The sequence below is a fragment of the Siphateles boraxobius genome, unplaced genomic scaffold (assembly GCF_051911475.1).
Source record: "Siphateles boraxobius isolate OS27281-9 unplaced genomic scaffold, OSU_SipBor_1 29, whole genome shotgun sequence".
Taxonomy (NCBI): Eukaryota; Metazoa; Chordata; class Actinopteri; order Cypriniformes; family Leuciscidae; genus Siphateles; species Siphateles boraxobius.
The window spans coordinates 3,716,505-3,735,476 of record NW_027508908.1 but is presented as its reverse complement, the minus strand read 5'-3'; the positions used below and the strand labels follow the sequence as shown (position 1 = coordinate 3,735,476).

The window sequence follows — 18,972 nt, the reverse complement described above, 5'->3', positions numbered from 1 at the left end:
CCTACACTTCCGCCTTCATTATTACTTTATGCACTTTATGTTTTTTAGCATTGTGCATGTGGCACTGCCTAATTTTGGCATATTGCATCATATTTTGTATTCTGCAAACGTGTAGTTCTGTGGGGGGTATATGTTGACAAATATATATTGACAATATCTTTGTCAACATTACAGTAATATATCTAGACTTATTTTATTTTCAACCTATACTATTATGTATCTGTTTTTCATGTAGCTACATTTAGTCAGGGACTAGAGCCAATCCTTGGGGAAAGAAGAAGCGTTTCCCATTGAAATGATTCCAGGTCTTTGGAAGGTGCCCCCGTCTCCAGTCTTTCACACTCAGAAAGATTGGCTCCGCTAGCAGAATTCAGATGAGTTTCACTAGCTCGGCTCCTCAAAGCTTAAGGTTGTGCACTTCCTCTTGGCGAAGGAACATATCTCGTCTCTACATCACAAATGTGACAGTCAACGGCTCTTCTGTAGCGAGCAAACCGGAGAAGTGTTTGATGACAGTATGGGTGCAAACACAGCAAAGTAAAACGGGGAAATGGTTCATATATCAGCATACGCTGTAGACCGATTGCAGTGCTTTGACATTTGTGTGAGCCGTGGCCTAATCAAATATTCATAACCGTGGTCAGATTAATCCATGCACGCACCATTTCATAAATATTAACCCCTCCAATTCTCCTGACCCGTGTCACAAGGGAATCGTGATAAATTCCTCCTCGTGTTTACTTTCAATACTTTTAATCAAACACTTTGAGACAAACGCTCAAAAGCGATGTCTCTGCGTTCTTGCGAGGGAGAAGTGCAAATTACAATGAATAATTTTACATTGGTAATAACTAGGGAAGACCGGACTCTTGTTTTGTGCGTAATGTGCGATAATGGTGGAGGAGGAGGTGCAAGGTGGTTTTTACAAAATTCAATGTGACTGATTTGCAAACGACATTTTAAGTCATGTTAAATTTATTGAAGGGCGTGCTGGTTTTTGTCTCTATTTACACACAAACCTCAGGCATGCAAATCTGAAAAGACATCTGATCTGAAAGACATTACTGAAATAAAAATCTCTAATAGTAAGATGGAGCCAAGTTTAAAAGCTAAGCTTAAAATCGGCAATTAAAAATCAAATATACTAATTGCACAATTAGCTCAAACCATGATTCAAGTGTGTGTGCAAATAAGTAGCATTCCATGCTTTTATATCAAAGGAAAATAATCAAAGGAATAGTTAATCCAAAAATGAAAATCTTAATGTCATTCAAAACCAATATATTATTTTCTTCTGTGTCACTTATAACGAGATGTCAGACAAAATGTCAAAGCTTATGTTCTACATAAAAGAAATGGGGATGGCCTACAAAAAAAGCATAAAAAAGCACCATAAAAGAAATGGGGATGGCCTACAAGAAAAGCATAAAAAAGCACCATAATCCAATGGATTTTACAATAAGATATGGTGTTTTTCTGTCACTATTCATACAATTTACTTTCATGTTATGTAAAATATTGATTCAGACATGCCTAACATCACCTTTTTGTTTTATAGAAGAATGAAAAACACAATATGAGGTTGGAATGACTTGAAGGTGATTAAATGATTTTGAAGGAACTATCCCTCTAAATGAAACGTTTGCACTTATAAAATTGCCCAAAATCAAACATCCCATGGAATAATGAAACATTATTTTTGTAGTCCTGAATGTTGTCTTGATGTGGGCATTTCTCAGTGAGTCAGTGTTATGTTGTAGGAAAACCCACAAGCATATTGTTCTTAGGCGAGCATCCCTCAGGGACCATGGTCATCACTCTCACAGAATACCCATGAGTCTCGGCGGCCCAACTGCGGTCCAAGTCCACTAGTCCCATACAGCGCTTCCCTGGTGATTGAGGGAGAAAACATTTGGAAATGAAACCAATAATGAAATGAGTTACGTTTATTAAGAGCAGGCCAGAAATCTATGCTGAAAACATTACTCAGATATTACATTGTTGTTAATTAAATTTTCCCCCGGCATTGACAGAAAAGAGTTAAAATAAAAAGTTTTTTTTTCTTTGTAATAAAAGCTGAGGCTCTGTTCTTTCTTTTGGTGTATTGTTTGTTCAGATATTCATACAATACAATAGTCTGGGGGCCATGAAAGTTTTGTGAAGTTATCAAATATGCTGCATCAATTCATTTAAGTTTAGAAACTATTAATTTTGAGTACTGTGAACTCATTTCATTTGAGTTCACTATAAGAATGTTTACTAAAATACAATTAAACACCCCTCGATCAACTTAACTATATTGATAAAAAACATTCTGCTTAATATAATCAGTTATTGAGTTCACATCACTTGTTCTATTAAGTGTAATGAACTAGTAATATTTGAATGAAATAAACTAATTTACTTTAATATATTTGACTGTTATAGGTTTTGCAGTGTGTTTAAAAGTATGGGGTTGCTAATATTTGTAAAAAATGTTATATACAAAATTTCAAATGTTCAGCAAGACTGCATTTATTCGATCAAAAATACAACAACAAAATCTGTATTATTGTGAAGTATTACAAAAGTTGAAAATAACTTTTTCTATTTAAATATATTTTAAAATATAATTTACTTTTGATGCTCAAGAAACATTTCTTAATGTTGAAATCAGTCATGCTGCTTCATAGTTTTGTGAAAAGCATGATACATTTTTTAAAACGATTTGATGAATAGAAAATTCAAAAGAACAGCATCAATCTTTCAAATTTCATGAAGTCATTTTGAAGTCATTTGAAATTCCATTTCTTTAAAGAAGCTCTCCGTAATCTGACGGATAAAACAGTAAGACTTTAAACAAACTTTATCATCTTATCAAACTGTAATTAACAGCTCATCTAAACTCAAAGATATCTGCCTTTGAAAGTCTTTGTGAAGTGTGTGGTTTGACTGGCACGGCACAGGCAACAGCGCTGGTTAGCATGTGTTTTGTAAAGAGGCTGAGAGGCTGTCATCTCGCCAGCTATAAAAGATGGGCAGTGGAAGGAAGGATGACAGCAGTGTCAGATTTATGTGGGACTGGGATGAGACTGCGGGACTGCAAGTGTGTAGTGAGAAGTTTGAGAGGGGTCACAGAGCGGGGAGATCTTGGCTGTGTCCGAAATTTCCCTCTATCCACTCATTCACTATTCCCTACATTAGCCCACTAATATAGTTCACTTGAAGGAGTGAATGAAAACGAGAGAGTGGAAGGACTGCCGCTTTTGTATAGTTTTCAGACACATTTTTTGTTTTACCACATTACAATGTTAAAGATTCTCCATTTATGCTAGACTGAAGCCCTTTTTAAAAGTCAATTGGTAAACCAACAACTGCTTATGGTCCATACAACCATTAACAAGTTTCTTAAATGCCCAATGGAAGCGCAAACCAATAAACCATGCTGCAATTAATTAATTAAGCTTAATCAGTAACTAAGCAGTTGCCAAGGAGTTCTACATGGCTGCAAGGGTTTTACTAGTCACGCACAGCCAGAATTCGGACCATGCCATAAAGTCTGCTCAACACTGCATCTTATTCGGAGATAAAACTGTAGCCATATGGCAGACTCTATAAGGAATTTCCAGGCCTAAAGCAAAACTGTGACAATAACTCCAGCCACCTGTTAAAAACCCAAACATCTTACCGATTAATCGCCGTTCCAGAGGTAAACTGACAGCTGTCTGGTCTGCAAACCTGCACAGGATCATATGCTCCTGTGGAAACCATATAACATATGTTAATGGACCAAAAAACACATGCTCGTCATGACACGTCAATTAACACACTTGCACATAAACACACAAAAACAACTGAAAAGCAGCTCAGCTGCAGAGAAATATCAATGCATGAGATCGTTAGGGTTGTGGTGATGGAATAGACTATTTATCAACCGTTGCAACCAGCCATTAGAGGAGGAAAGCAGCACCCAGTTCATTTTATGTAAATCAATGCACTCTAATTGCAGTTTCTTTCTTTTTTTTTGTAGGGATTGTTGCAAGGAAGTGCCACAAAATGACTTCCTCTGCTGTTCCTGTCCAACGATGGCTTCAAGCAACCATTATTCTGCATTAACTGAGTGAAACAAGTGCTGATGGAAAGGAACGTAACAGCCCTGGCAGATTGATTCCGACTATCATGTTGAATCCTCTGGGCTAATAGCTATAGCTGTGATCGATCCTATACATCAGTAAAGAGTTAAATTAACACAGTAAAGCATTTCTTCAGCATTTTTTAGTATTCGTACCAATAAGAACTTTTGCATCGATCATGCTTGCTTGGAAAGAAGCAAAGGGAATCCATCTATTTTATATTTTGAACTCAAATCAAATCCAAACAATTAAAATAAAATCAATTTTTCTGCAGGGAATTTCAATGCATTCATTTTAAATCACAATGCATTGAATAATCCAGTCAAATTTAATCAGGTGACACCTTGCAAATTAAAAAAAGGGGGGAATTATATGCATCTAAACTGTGTAGATCAAACCTGGAGTGATATTTACCTGTGCCAAAGTTGCTATAGGGTGTAAAAGGTTCACCTCATGCTGACAGTACACTGTAAAAAATGATTGTGATTTTAACAGTAAAAGACTATAAACATGCTATGGTGAAAAACTATTAATTAAACTGTTAATGGTTAACAGAAAGTTTCCATTCTATATATGGTGAATAACTGTATTAGATATAACCGCAAACTAAATTTTACAGTAAAATACCGGTAAATACATTTTCGGAAGTGAAAAAGAACTAGTCATTGTTTAATTTAAAAACTGTAAATTGAGATTACCAGAATTCCCTGTGTGACACTTCACATTTGAAGTTTTTTTTCTTTTTTACTATGAATTTAAGTTAAATCTGTAAAGCCTAAAATGTTGGCTACCGTTTTCTGGCAACCACAGCTACTGTATTTCTTACCGTAAATTTAACGCTTTTTTTTACAGTGTACAAACAGCTTAATTCATAATTCTGTTTGTTCAAATCCAAATACTAATAGCAACAGTGATGCTCGTCTTAGCAAACATTAGAGATTAAATATCGAATTGCTCTAGATCTATTCCCAAGGTACTGGCTGTCTCTTGTAGGACCCTCTGTAGGTGATATCTCAGCAGTGGCCTTGAGCACAGCGTGAAAGAGGCAGATGCAGGAGTCGAGTAAACACTGATGACAGTGAGATGCAGTACGACTGATTAACCTCATCCATTTCTCACACTTCTGCCTCCACTCCAGGACAGTGCCTGAAGCAGGAAAACACCAGAAAAAAATACATTGTGCAACTACATAGGACACTCTATTCCCAGGAATACACTATTTCATCTGTTTGAAAACTATTATAAAACTGTTTGACTATTCAGATGTTTTGTGCTACTAAGAATCTACAGAAACATTTTTACAGAGCTGGAGCTCAGAGCAAAAAGAAAATCCTCTATAGTGAAGATAAGTCACGACGAGGAATGCACAAGTACAGAAAGTGTGGATGAAACTAATTATTTTCATGGCTATAACTGATTGCCAATATTACAAATCTATACTGCTAACCCAGTTTACACACATAAATACCTCTCATACTAAAGACAGGTGCACACTGTAAGATTTGTAATAGTCCTTTATGATTGCTGCTTGTCAAACTATATGAACATGATCCCTGCTATAAACCACGTCGCACTGTGGGATCTCAGTTGTCATTAAATGTTAGACTGCAGGCAGTCAAGACGCGTTAAAATTTAATAGCGTTCATTTTTGATCATGGCTTCTCTTGAAAAGGAAACTGAAAAAATATGAAGACGGTGTGTGTGGAGCAAGTGGTGGTTTGTTGCTGTTTCACAAGTTGCATCATCATGTTCGGCACTCCTTGGTTTTTGATTTAACGGTCAAAGTCAGACTACAGGACTGTGTCAAAATTTCTCACACTGCAAGAATATCATCAGAGGTCAAATTTGATTGCAATGGTCATTAATAGGCAAGTAGACTGATTCATGAGTCAAATTCCTTAAAAATTCATCCATGACAATGCTTGCACTGTTTGACGTTGATTACTTAGTTTTTTCACTCAATTCTATTTCGTACTGAAGGTACACGAATCATAATTTCTATAACAAAAAAATAATAATTTTGTTGTGGTGCTGTATATTCAACAACAGAGCGGGAAACATTTCACATTGTATTCTAGTCATTTTACTAATGCTCAATGAAAATGCATCATGAAAATCAACTGCTCAATACATTTACTTTTACTTTTTTTTTTTTATATGACCTGGTTCTGAATAAAAAACAAACAAATGTTCTTGATTCCTAACCCTAATTCATATTAAGTAAAAATCAAATACAGTATCAATTAAAATCATGCATGAAAATAGTTAAGGAAAAAAAAACTTTAAAAAAAAATTATGTTGGCAACAAACTGGAAAAAGATTATAGAAGAAAAAGTAGAAAAATATAAATTAAAGCTAACTAGAAAAAAGTAAAAATACAAAAACTAATATAAAATAAAATGAACCAAATATAAAATAAGTACTAAATATATACATACACCGTATATACAAAGTACCGTATGTATATATATATATATATATATATATATATATATATATATATATATGAATGTAAATGTACATGCATCCAAACTCATGACCTAAACAAGACTAAACCACACAGTGTGCTTCACATACACAAGGCGTATGGACTCCTGTGGAGGTTGTGCATTAAGAATCGGGCAGTGTGGCGTCCCACACGTGTAGGTGATAATGAAAAGAGTGCTGAAACACTTACCTTATAGCTTAAAGTCTCCGCAAACCTCGTGCTGTGGAGAGAGACGGAGGGGGGCAGACTTAATGATCTCACACACACACACACACACACTGAGGAGCGGATGAAAAATGACATGACACATTAAAAGAAAACACGTTTAGACAGTCCATCCGGATCATAGGAGATTCTGGAAACATTCTCTATGGACAAAAACACATGTAGCGTTTCGGCTGCTGAAATAAGCCGTGCGTACTGTAAATACAACGGGATGTCTCACGTAACACTTGCATGATAAAGAAGGGCTCTGCAACTCTTGGAGATTATGTGTGTGGTAGGTAATGTTTGGTGCATTAACTGTCTGTCATCAAGTCGCCCTTTCTGTCCTAACTGTTGAATGCAACAAATGACAAATCCCTCGATGGGCCGCTGTCATGGCAACACCATGAACACAACCACGGAAAAATAATTTCCTGCACTCGTTGCTCTCGCCACCCTGATGCTCGTGGCCTGCGGCAAAAATCCTGCCGGAGATTAAATGACAGTTTACGCCAGATTTGGAAAGTGATTGGAGGAAAAACTGATGACTTTTCGAAAGCAATCGTCACTGTTCAGAAGTTTCAAAACACACTCTCTAATTTTTGCATTTTCTTGCCAACATTTAACGTGGTACTGATGAGGCTCAGCTGTGATTGTTGACACAGGACAGAATATTCTGAGAACGTTCACGTGAGGAGAAAGACAGAAATATACGCAATAATGAATGTTTATTATGCCTATCTATTATGGTTGGCTATTTTCAAACGTCCTCATGTCCTTGTCATTATCTTTCAAAGGGTATGCAGAGCTTAGCTTTTAATATACTGTGGTTTATAATATCTACGCTGTCGTTGTGTACTGTGGAATTAGGGGAACAGATGAGAAGAGAGAAAGATAGCAAGCGAGAAAAGTCAGAGAGGAAGAAGAAATCGTTTTGACCTCTTGGGGAAGTTGAACTTGAGTGTGTTTTGAATGAACCCGTAGCAGCACGGACTAATGACGAATCCCGCCCGCGCCTGGAGGCAGCGATTCAACACCATGTCTGTTGCCACTCCGCACGCATGCAGGGCCACCTGAAATACACACAACACACCAGTCATACTGGTTACACACATGGGTTCTTAAACAAAAGTTGGTAACCAAACTACCTGAGCTCTAGAGCAAGATATGTGTGGGAAACAGTCTATTGTAATGAGCGTAGCCTATTGTAAGTCACTTTTCACAAATACACAACCATTCAAATGTTTGTTGACAAATGTTTTGAAAGAAGACACTTATCCTCAAGGCCGCGTTCACTGGATCAAAAACACAATACAAAGAGTCATATTTTGAAATATTATTACAATTTAAAATACCCGTTTTCAATTCTAATATATTCAAACATGTAATTTATTCCTTTGATGGCAAAGCTGAATTTTTAACTTCACTGTCACAGGAATCATTCTAATATGCCGATTTGCTTCTCAAGAAACATTTATTATTATTATAAATTCTCAAAAACAGCTACTTAATATTTTAGTGGAACCATGATACATTTCTCAATATTATTTGAATATAAACATTTAATTAATATTTATTTGAGAAAGAAATCATTAAAATATCATTATATAATATAATAAATGTCTTTACTGTCACTATTGATCAATTTAATGCATATTTTCTGAATAAAAATATTCATTTAAAAAAGAAATCTCTTGAACAGTAGTGCATTTTTAATATTATTCTGGTTACGAAATCTATATATATATATATATATATATGAGTATGAGTGTGTGTGTGTGTGTGTGTGTGTGTGTGTGTGTGTGTGTGTGTGTGTGTGTGTCTGTATATATATATGAGCCATTTATATATATATATATATATATATATATATACATAATTAAAATTCATTTGAATATGAGAATATAACAAAAAAGAAATGGCTAATTAAAAGGATGAAATACTTAGAGGAGAAAACAAGGTATAAAGGACAACATTTGCTTACTTATTAATAGTTACACAACAAAGTCAGTAAATTGAAAACAAATTTGGATAATGATATAGCAGTTTTTTCCCCAAAAAAATTAAGCCAACATGAAAGATTAAAAAATTACTGGTAGCACTTTATTTAACAGCCCTGTTCCCTGTGTACATACTATGTACTTATTATAGTAATAGCAATAATTGGGTATTAACCCTGAACCGAACCAGTACTTTTTAGATAAGTACATTGTAAGTACATGTAAGTGCACATACTGTAAAATAAAGTGCAACTTGGCATTTGAACCAGTAGGTTATTTTATCTAAAGCATAATGCATAAAAGCAAAACACAATTTTGGTTACATCGTTAACCTACGCATGACAAATAAAAAACAGTTTAAACTCGTGCTTTTTGCCTGTCCTTCGCCATATTTCCACACATCTCAAAGTTCTTCCCACCTTTCTGTATCTAGCGTGTTCTCATTGATCTGTTAGTGACTCGGGCACAGGGAGAGAGAGCGAGCGAGAGAGAGAGAGAGAGAGCATGCCAGTCATACCCTGCCGGTGTGACACTGCATGACAGCAGATGTCTCTCTGCCTATTAGCAGGAAAAGTGGATCAAACAGCTTGATGGAGGGTAAAGAAAAGCTTTAGATGTCCATACAGAGGCTTGTGAAAGATCAAGCGTTCGTCTTTACTCACGTCTTTACCGGACCAGTGCCTGTATCCATCACCGTTAGGGTGAAAAACTGGAACAATGCAAAATCTGGTCTCAGTGAGTGTGAGCGCACAATTGACCAAACCCATGGATTAACACCCTTCAAATCCCAGTATCCCACATAAGAAGTTTTCTGGGAAATGTGGCCAAATCTCAGAGGATTCGCTTTACACACTGCTTGGAGTTGCCATAGTAGAGGAATTATGTCCGTGAACTCTGTGTGGGAAAACACACAGCCCCAAGACGAGACGAAATAAATTAGGAAAAAGCAATATTGGCAAAGCGTCCAGTGTGGATTGTAATTAAGTTCTCGAGACGCTAATTAGAACGAAATGATTCATAATGCCTTTTTAACAGGATCTGGAATAAAGCCATTCTCAAAAACGCTGGGCAGGTGTGTTTGAGTATTCAAGGGCCACATTAATGTGCTAATCACAATCCATTAACACAGGGTTTCAGTTTTTTGAAGTAGACCACCATCTTCTAATGGAGCCATGTATTCGCATCTAAAGTGAAAAACAGAATGCCTCATCTCCACAACAAGCAAAATCAACCGTGAAAACCTTTAGCTTTGAGGACGTCATGCACCAGGTGAATTTCAAAAGTTGACAATGATGCAACAAAATGACAATACTACAAATAGTGTTTATTAAGGACGCTGGGAGAACTTTCAGAAGATGTTTTGTGAAAGTAAAACTTTGAATGACAATTCACTGATGAAATACACAAGGAATTCTGACAATAACGGACGAGAGACTTTAAAGAGTAAATCAATGCACAACTACAGTAGACCTTCAGGAATAAAGTGCGGAAGGAAAGCTCTTTTTTTCACAACACGAATTAAATAAAAATATAGCAAATCAAAAAAAGGCAAAAAAAAACATTCTGGTAGTTCAGATGCTTTAATGCAAGAAAAAGCACAACTGAAAAAATATATAATGCTCACTATAAAACACAAAATACAAGATATCTGCTTAAAAAAACAGATGTAGCTATAGTCATAGCATGGTAGAGGAATATGAGCTATAATGACAATAATAGTGTACGGTAATAGTGGAGCTTTCACAATAAACTGTCACAAGGTTGGTAAAGTTTAAATATAAAACATTCCTGTTTGTTGTATCATGTCTTTTTGCTTGATTGCAAAGGATCAAAAGGCTCAGATCTTATTTCTCTGTTTTTTTGGTTGAACACGCACACACACAAAATTAACTGTTCTCATAGCAAAACAAGGCCAAAAAAAAACTTAAAAAAACTAAACAAAAAGCAAAACAAATAAGCAAGAAACTAAATGAGAGAAAAAAAACAAGAAACCCACAAAAAAAAAGTTAAACAGAAATCATGTCAAAACAAAATCAAAAGCGAGAAAACAAAATACGGAACAAAAAAATAAGATCCAAGCAAAAAACGAAATGGCGAATGGTCTGTAGAAATTAAACAAAATATTGTATGTTAGTATTTGTGGGTGAATGTTCAGTAATAACACTGTAAATCATTTGTTGGCAGCATGCAAGGCCAGAATCTATTCTTTACAAATACAAAGAGGTTGGAAAAGCAGATTACAGTCATTCCAAGTCTTCCATTGGAATGTCGGATGCTCCGTCTCTAGCACAAATTTAGATAATGAGACAAAGCTGGTGGGCCGTCTCCCAAATGATCAGATGAATGTTGTTTAGCATGGGAAAGAAGCAGTGTTACAAAGCTCAAGTTTGTTTTTCCTTTGCAAGCAAATAAAGTGGAATCTGCAATGGTTTTGTGTGGTCTCTTGTTCTGAAGGATCTAATAAATTAAGTTTTCTGAAAGCACTGAAAATATAAGACATTGACAGAGAGCTTAACGTCTTCCTCAATGCTAGTTTTTCTTGTATAAATCATTCCGCAATGGACAAATAATAAAGCATGCTGCGAAAGCATATTCTTTATTAGTTTTTCTCATGCAGTAGGTCTTCATTTTTTTTGCTGATGTTTCTTTTCTTCCCTTCAATGGGGGTAAAAAACTTTTTCTGCCTTTATAATTAAGTAGTTTGCCCGAGGGATGGAAGGCACAACTTCACGACTACGATGCAAGTTCATTTTTCACAGCCACCGAACACAGCAGTGTGCTTGTTTCACCATCATTCAACAGGTACAACAAATCAAGTTTGAGCAAACAGCTCATAACTTCTCTTTTCACATCATTACCCATGTTTAGTCATTTTTCCTAGTGTAGCTGCAAGCCTTATTACAGACTGTCTTAAAAAAGGAATAGTAGCTATTTTCACGCATCTAACCCACTGGGAAACAATAGTTCCAAACATTTTAATAATTTATGCTAATGATATGTGAAGAGTTATGCAAGATAACACAATATAGCTTAGAAACTCAAAGGTAAACATTTCAAATTCAAAAACCTAAGACCTAAAACGGTCTTTAATAACCAACACAACGAACACAATCACTTTCCAGAGCTTTCAAATTGCCCAAACAGGTTAACAATCTTGAACATCTGAAGACTTTTCTATGATGCTTCCTTTCACTTGTAATCGCCGTGTAAGTTTTGAAATAAAATAATTCAAATTCATACCAATTCACCAATTAATCATTTATATTAAGACTGATTCATAACCTTATACATTTCCAAGCCTGTAAATCACAATTGTATAATGTCCCTGATATTTTCAACTTTTTTCATGACCGAGATACACACAAAATAACACAATGTAGTTTGTTCTAAACCCTCGACAATTTTTTTTTTTGGAATATTGCATCCATAAGTGACTTATACATGTACATCTTTAATTCATGTGCCCTCATAATCTATAATCAAAATAACTTCCCCTCCCTCTTGCAGTTATTTTCTTCTCTAATGACGCGTTCACTGGCGTGAGGGCGGAGCAACCTGTCACTCACACGCAGACCACAACCATCCAATAAAAGGAATATTTCATCCCCGCATGGAGGTCTGGAGGGAAAAAAAAGTACTTCTTTCTAGATAAACCTAGTATGTTAAAATTGTTTTAAAAAATTGGTGACTGTTCGATATGAATGTCATTGACATTTTTTTTAATGATTGTGCTAGGTGCCCAAAAGAAATTCTACATAGATACAGGTATTAGTTTTGGGAACCAGTGAAGGTCCGATAAAGACTCTGTGTTGGAAGAAAATACCCCCCCCCCCCACCACACACACACACACACACAAGAGCAGTGTGTGAAGCTCAATACTGCAGCTGCAGCTATCTGTGGATACGAGGCCAGAGGCTGCAGGTCTCTGGCAGGAAGAAACATCTCATTACCTCCAGGAACAAATATAAGAACTGCAGAAAGTACATACTTCCTCAGTTATCACAGAAAACAGTACCCCTCAAAGAGTACATGTCAAAACAATAATTTTAATCAGTATTTTTATCTTGTTTTTCAGTAAAAATACCTAAACATACTTAAAATGCACAATTGTGTAAGATAAGAATATATCTTGAATTACGTTTTATCCCCCTCACAACAAAAAACAAAACAAAATCAAAACTCGCAAGGTTCCTAATGAAGTCAAGTCAAGTCACCTTCATTTATAAAGCGCTTTTAACAGTATGGATTGTTTCAAAGCAGCTTTACAGTAATAATAGAAATTACCGTAACAGATTGCTTAGGCTTTACTACAGCTCTAGGATAAAGTTATTGTCCAGCTAAAGTTAGTTTTGATTCAATTCCGTTGCGAAGATCATTAGTTATTAACACGACACTGTTCTAACAGGAAAAAGACATCCAGTTTTTTTATATCAGCTATGCATTCCGTTCATTTTTTTAATTCGTAATTTTCGTCAGGGTGTAAAGAAATATAGAGCTAAGTATCATCAGCATAACAGTGAAAAATAATGCCATGCTTCCTAGTGATATCTCCTAAGGGTAGCATGTACAGAGTGAACAGCAAAGGTCCTAGTACTGAGCCTTGTGGTACGCCACACTGAACTTTTGACCGATAAGACATCTCTTCATTTACTGCTACAAACTGAAACGTTAACGTCATCCTCAATGCTAGTTTTTCTTGTATAAATCATTCAGCAATGCAACGGAATAATAATAAAGCATGCTGCAACAGCATATTCTTTATTAGTTTTTCTCATGCAATAGGTCTTCATTTTTTTTGCTGATTTTTTTTTCTTTCCTACAATGGGGGTAAAAAACTTTTTCTGCCTTTATAATTAAGTAGTTTGCCCGAGGGATGGAAGGCACAACTTCACAAATACGATGCAAGTTCATTAGTCACAGCCACCAAACACAGCAGTGTGCTTGTCTCACCATCATTCAACAGGTAAAACAAATCAAGTTTGAGCAATTCCACTAATGTCAACATAATTTACGAGTATTTAAAAGAATGTTGTGGTCGATAGTGTCAAATGCAGCACTAAGATCGAGTAACACCAATAGTGAGATACAACCACGATCGGATGATATGAGCAAATCATTTGTTACTCTAGACAGGTGTCTCAGTACTATGATACGGTCTAAATCCTGATTGAAAATTCTCACAGATACCATTTCTTTCTAAAAAGGAAGATAGTTGTGAAGATACTGCCTTTTCTAGTATCTTTGACAGAAAAGGCAGATTCGAGATCGGCCTGTAATTGACAAATTCTGTAGGATCAAGTTGCGTTTTTTAACAAGCGGTTTAATCATAGCCAGCTTAAAAGTTTTTGGTACATATCCTAGTGACAAAGATGAATTCCATGAAATGCGAAATACGTCTAGTTTTGTTTTCTTCCAGTTGCGCTCCATTTTTCTGGCCACTCTCAAAACAAGCCAAAACAATTCGTCATTGCTGTATGAAGAATAAATTATTTGGTTAACATGTTTTAAGTAAATAGATTTCTGTCTACCTCAAATATGATTATGGAATGATCTTAACAAATATACAATCCAACTAGATTGCATAATATAAATTTGCTGTCTAATTTCTATTATGCTTGTGGTTACAATATTTGACCGAATTAAAAAATAAGAACACAAAACAAATGTGTGTAAATGACTGTTAATAATATCATTGTTCCACAATCAGTTTTGTTTAAAATTAAATGTAATCTTAATGTTTGGTCAAGTTGTCGAGGAGCCAATTTCATCACTCAAAATGCAGTAATGAGCAACCTATTCTCTTTTGAAAGGATTTAAAGGACAAACGTGAGGGTGAACTGCATAATAAATATGGATGACAGGGAGAATCAAACCAGCTACAACTACAGAGTGCCAGAATCCATCCTTTTAAACAGGCTTTGCAATGCAAATGAAGAGATGTCTATATCTTCTGGACAAAAATGTGAAATTATTGAAACTGCTCATAGGAAGAACAAGCGCTGAAATCAAACATTAACAAAAGCTATTATCGATGAAAGGATGCAGTGGGATCCAAATATCTGAGGCCACATTGAAATCTATCTAATGTAAAACTAGAATTAAACAATTAAACAAAAAGTTTGAAAATTGTATCACCAAGCTACACAATGAAATATTAAACCCTCATGTACTATTTGGCATCTGAGAGACTCCAATGCTATTTCAATAGCTAAACAGCCTTTCTTAATATTATGATAAATGATAATAAACTTAATATCAACATCATAACAGCTATTAAACACCCTCCAAACACATAACTTTTGTTTGGAGTATAAGAAACATGCATGAATTTTCTCAAGCTAACTAATTCATAAAGAAAAAACCTGCATTAAATTACAAATACACACACACATATATATATATATATATATATATATATATATATATACACATGTACTATACATACATACACACACTTCCAAGAGAAACACTTCCCAAATATCATGTATGTTTTATATAAGACGGTTCTTACCCCGATGTTGAAGTTTCCGGTGAAGTAGTCGAGGTTTGTCTGGATGAAGCCAATGTTTGTCAATCCAAGCTGAGCACTTCGGTCTCTGGCCCTGACCAGAGACTCCTCTTTATTTTCAATGAGAATAACCTGACCAATGACAAAAACGATATATTACACCATGCTCCATATTATATCTCTTACAACTCACTGGTTCATTGCCAAATTGCGCATTGATTCATCTCAAATTGCTATTTGAAAAGCCATTTCATTAAAAGGAAAGAAAATCAGCAGAGAATAAGAAGTACATCTTCTAAATAACTACCTAATAACCCACTGAACCATTAAATATGCATTAGCACTCAGAGTATTCTAGTATTGAGTTGATTTTCCTATTCGCATTGGTAAAAGTACAATTTTCCCGAAAAAGGGCTTAGGGAGACAAAAAACAACAATAGTGTAGAATCAGTTTATTTTTCCAGTGTCTACAAATGAGCTCACCAGGGAGTAAGACAGATTTAGTTTATTTTCTTTGATTCTGTTAACCTGAACTTGCTACACTTGAACAAATCAGAAAGTCTTACCTGACATTTAGGAAGCGTGTACGCCAAAACAATCCCAACGTGCCCCTGAGAAAACAAACGAAGAAAACGCTGCTAAAGAACTTGGGAGAAGCAGACCTCATCAGATCAAAGTCTGCTCAAAAGAACAGAGGCGCACATAAGAATATTGACCTGTTGCCCAAAAGCTGTAACGTCTGGGCTTATATGTATGCACAGAATAACAAGAGCACTCCCAAAGATTACATGAGGTGACAAGGGAGGAGAACAGATGCTTACTGACAGTGAGTCCCGTAAGAAAACAGAAACAAGTCCAAGACATTTTGAATATGTCAGAAGGTAACCTACCCCCCCGCTGCAGAAATCCACCACAGTGTTCCCCGGGTGGGCTAGATCCGTCACCATGGCAAGCAGGTTGTTGAGTTGTTGTTGTTTGCGCACAGCGCGGGCGTCTGACATCTTACCTTTGGAGACAAGGGAATATTAACACCGAAACGGCCAACAGCAACACACTGCAACAAGACTCTTAACCAAAACAGAAATGAGTGTCCAAGTTACAAATGTTACATAATACAGTAGATATGTGATAATGTACAGTCAACAGATCATTAACGCAAACTAAACCCAGATCAAAATTAGAAAATTACTAATTCATTGTGTTGCAAAAATAAATAAGTAAAAGAAAAGAAGAAAATAATTAGAAGGCTTTAAAAACAACAGATCAAAAATGAACAAATATTGTTTTAGGTTGAAACTATTTCATTACAGGAGAATAATAAATAAATAAATAAAAAGGTTTAATTTAAAATTATTTTATTATAGAAGAAAGAGGTGGAGTGATTCTACAGACTAGCAAATATTATGTTAGATTATATTGTATTATATTTAGTGCTGTCAATATATATATATATATATATATATATATATATATATATATACACATACACAAACAAACACAGACATACACACACACTCACATATTTACAAACTTTTGCTATATGCGATTAATCGATTTGACAGCACTAAATTAATATAATATAATATAATATAATTTAATATAATATAATGTAATAAATAAATAAGTACAGTGAACAACAGTACGGGCATTTAAATATTTATATTGTTACTTTGTAGTTGCAGTTGAACAAACGACTGAAAACAAAGCCAAGAAAAAAATGGTTATACATTTATAAATTTACAATATTCTGTTGTAACATGCATGAAGTCACACAAACCATGCATTGTTATCAAGCACAATGTGTTAGGATATAATAATAATGAACTACTGTATAATACATAACATTACAATGACCTCGATTGGAAGAACCCGCATTACGACGGGACAAACGCTAGGAGAGAGACTGTAAAATGTATAATAAAAATGATTAATAGAACATGTGGTTGTCTAGTTATGAGAATAATTATTGTTCCTCCGCTTGGCTCTGAACATCAGTATAAACAGGCTGCCTACCTAAAAATGCCATTCGGTACATTTTGCATTCTTACAGTTAGCAAATTGAAAAGAGGACAGCCAAGCACCACTTTCAGCTGTGATTAAACTGATTGAATTATTTCAACGGCTGTTTGAGAAATGTTAAAAGAGGGAATGCTCTCAAAAATAAAATTTTAGACCCTTTTTCCCCCCCAGAGCCACTCAAGTCGTCTCAAACTTTAATTGGAGTCGAAGGCTGTTTTCACACAGACACTCTCTCTGCCACGGGGAATAAATTTGCAGCAGATTTCCTGTTTTGAGCCGAGCGCTGAAGAAACACCATCAGTGTAATATAAATCACAGACGCGTCTGTCGTGCACTGCTGCGCTCATTTTGTGCACAACTCTCTGATGAGAGCGGAAGAACTACCTGGAGCCAAATAGGAAACAAAAACCCAACAAAGCTTTGTACAGATTTGTTCATCATGTGTTATCACCAGGTAATTAATTAATGTCTATGATTCAAAAGAAAGGCAAAAAAAAAAAAAAAAAAATCAATCAGGCTCAGGTGAGGAAGAAAAGACAAACATGCAGATTTCTTTAGCAAAGAACGCCTGTGGAATTTGCATGTTTTCTTTCTCTAACAGGATTCGAATGGCAGGCGTGCTATCAGAGTGGAGCAGATATGTGGAATGCAGTGAAGATGCAACTCATTAACCGAGAGCACATTTGCAGTGCGTCTCTGAGAGACATAAATCCAGAGGAATGTCGGCCTGCTGTCAAATGAGGATCTCTCCTACATCAAGAGAATCAAATCCTTCTGAGAATCAAATCCTTCTGAAAATCTGCAATCCTTCCAAAGTACAATGATGTTTTGGTTTTTACGGAATTCAAACGGATTCAAATTCTAAAAGGAATTGCTAATTATATGCTGATTATGTAATTTATTAAAAGCAAATCCAGAAGTCCAAAAGAAGATAATTAAGAGTTATTAACAAGTGGCATATAAGTAAAGCATTGAATAGACATAAAGTGGCTTAAAATATGAGTAAATATTAAAATATCAATATTAAATATTAAAATAAGTGTAAATAGCAACAACATGTATTTTCTTTGCACTGAGTGTAAATAGTTGTTAGATGCTATTTATAAAAATAGTGAAATACTTTTTGCACCACAGTGTAATGTAACCCGACCCATTAAACATGTGTTGCCTGCTTCGAGGCTGTAAGCTCCGTCTAAGCCTCGTATTAGCATCGTATTTCATTCTGTTTTGAACCATCATTTACTATCATTTCTAATAGTTTATTCAACTAATTACAGCTTACTTATCATTCACTAGCTTCCGTTATTCTTAGCACGACACACTAGTAACTCGCTAGTCTGTTAACGCGCCGCCCGTGCGCTCAGTTTATTGAGAGCTTATTTATTTTTCTTTTGCGCGCCCGCGCCTCTGAGTTAATAAAAGCCCAGGTGAGTAAGAATCAGTCAACAAACACGGTGAGTAATGTCTTGTCCTGTTATTGTCACCTGCACTTCATGCCACATGTTTAGTATAGCCTTCCCCGTCGGCAATATAGGATATATATGTGATAAATGCAAGGAAACAGTCAGGCTGACGGAGAAGATTTCAGAACTAGAGACACGCATCCAAACTTTAATTGAGGATAGTAAGTGTGCAAGACC

The 18,972-nt window shown here is 35.5% G+C and overlaps 1 protein-coding gene across 2 annotated transcripts in view; it reads right to left on the bottom strand.

Moving 5' to 3' along the window:
* Positions 1-957: 957 nt before the first annotated feature.
* The window catches only part of gstcd (glutathione S-transferase, C-terminal domain containing), a 62,688-nt gene continuing 44,673 nt past the window's right edge, over positions 958-18,972 (bottom strand). The window contains exons 6-13 of one of the 2 annotated variants that reach the window (XR_013207782.1): positions 16,204-16,319; positions 15,880-15,924; positions 15,317-15,445; positions 7,744-7,877; positions 6,790-6,820; positions 3,668-3,737; positions 1,413-1,889; positions 958-1,366 (exon numbers count right to left, since the gene is read on the bottom strand). Coding sequence is in view for 1 of the 2 variants with exons in the window: in XM_077246160.1 (XP_077102275.1) it covers positions 1,750-1,889; positions 3,668-3,737; positions 6,790-6,820; positions 7,744-7,877; positions 15,317-15,445; positions 15,880-15,924; positions 16,204-16,319 (665 nt within the window). In the remaining variant the exon portion in view is untranslated. Of the gene's footprint in view, positions 1,890-3,667; positions 3,738-6,789; positions 6,821-7,743; positions 7,878-15,316; positions 15,446-15,879; positions 15,925-16,203; positions 16,320-18,972 lie in introns of both variants that reach the window. The other variant, XM_077246160.1, reaches the window with a different exon arrangement.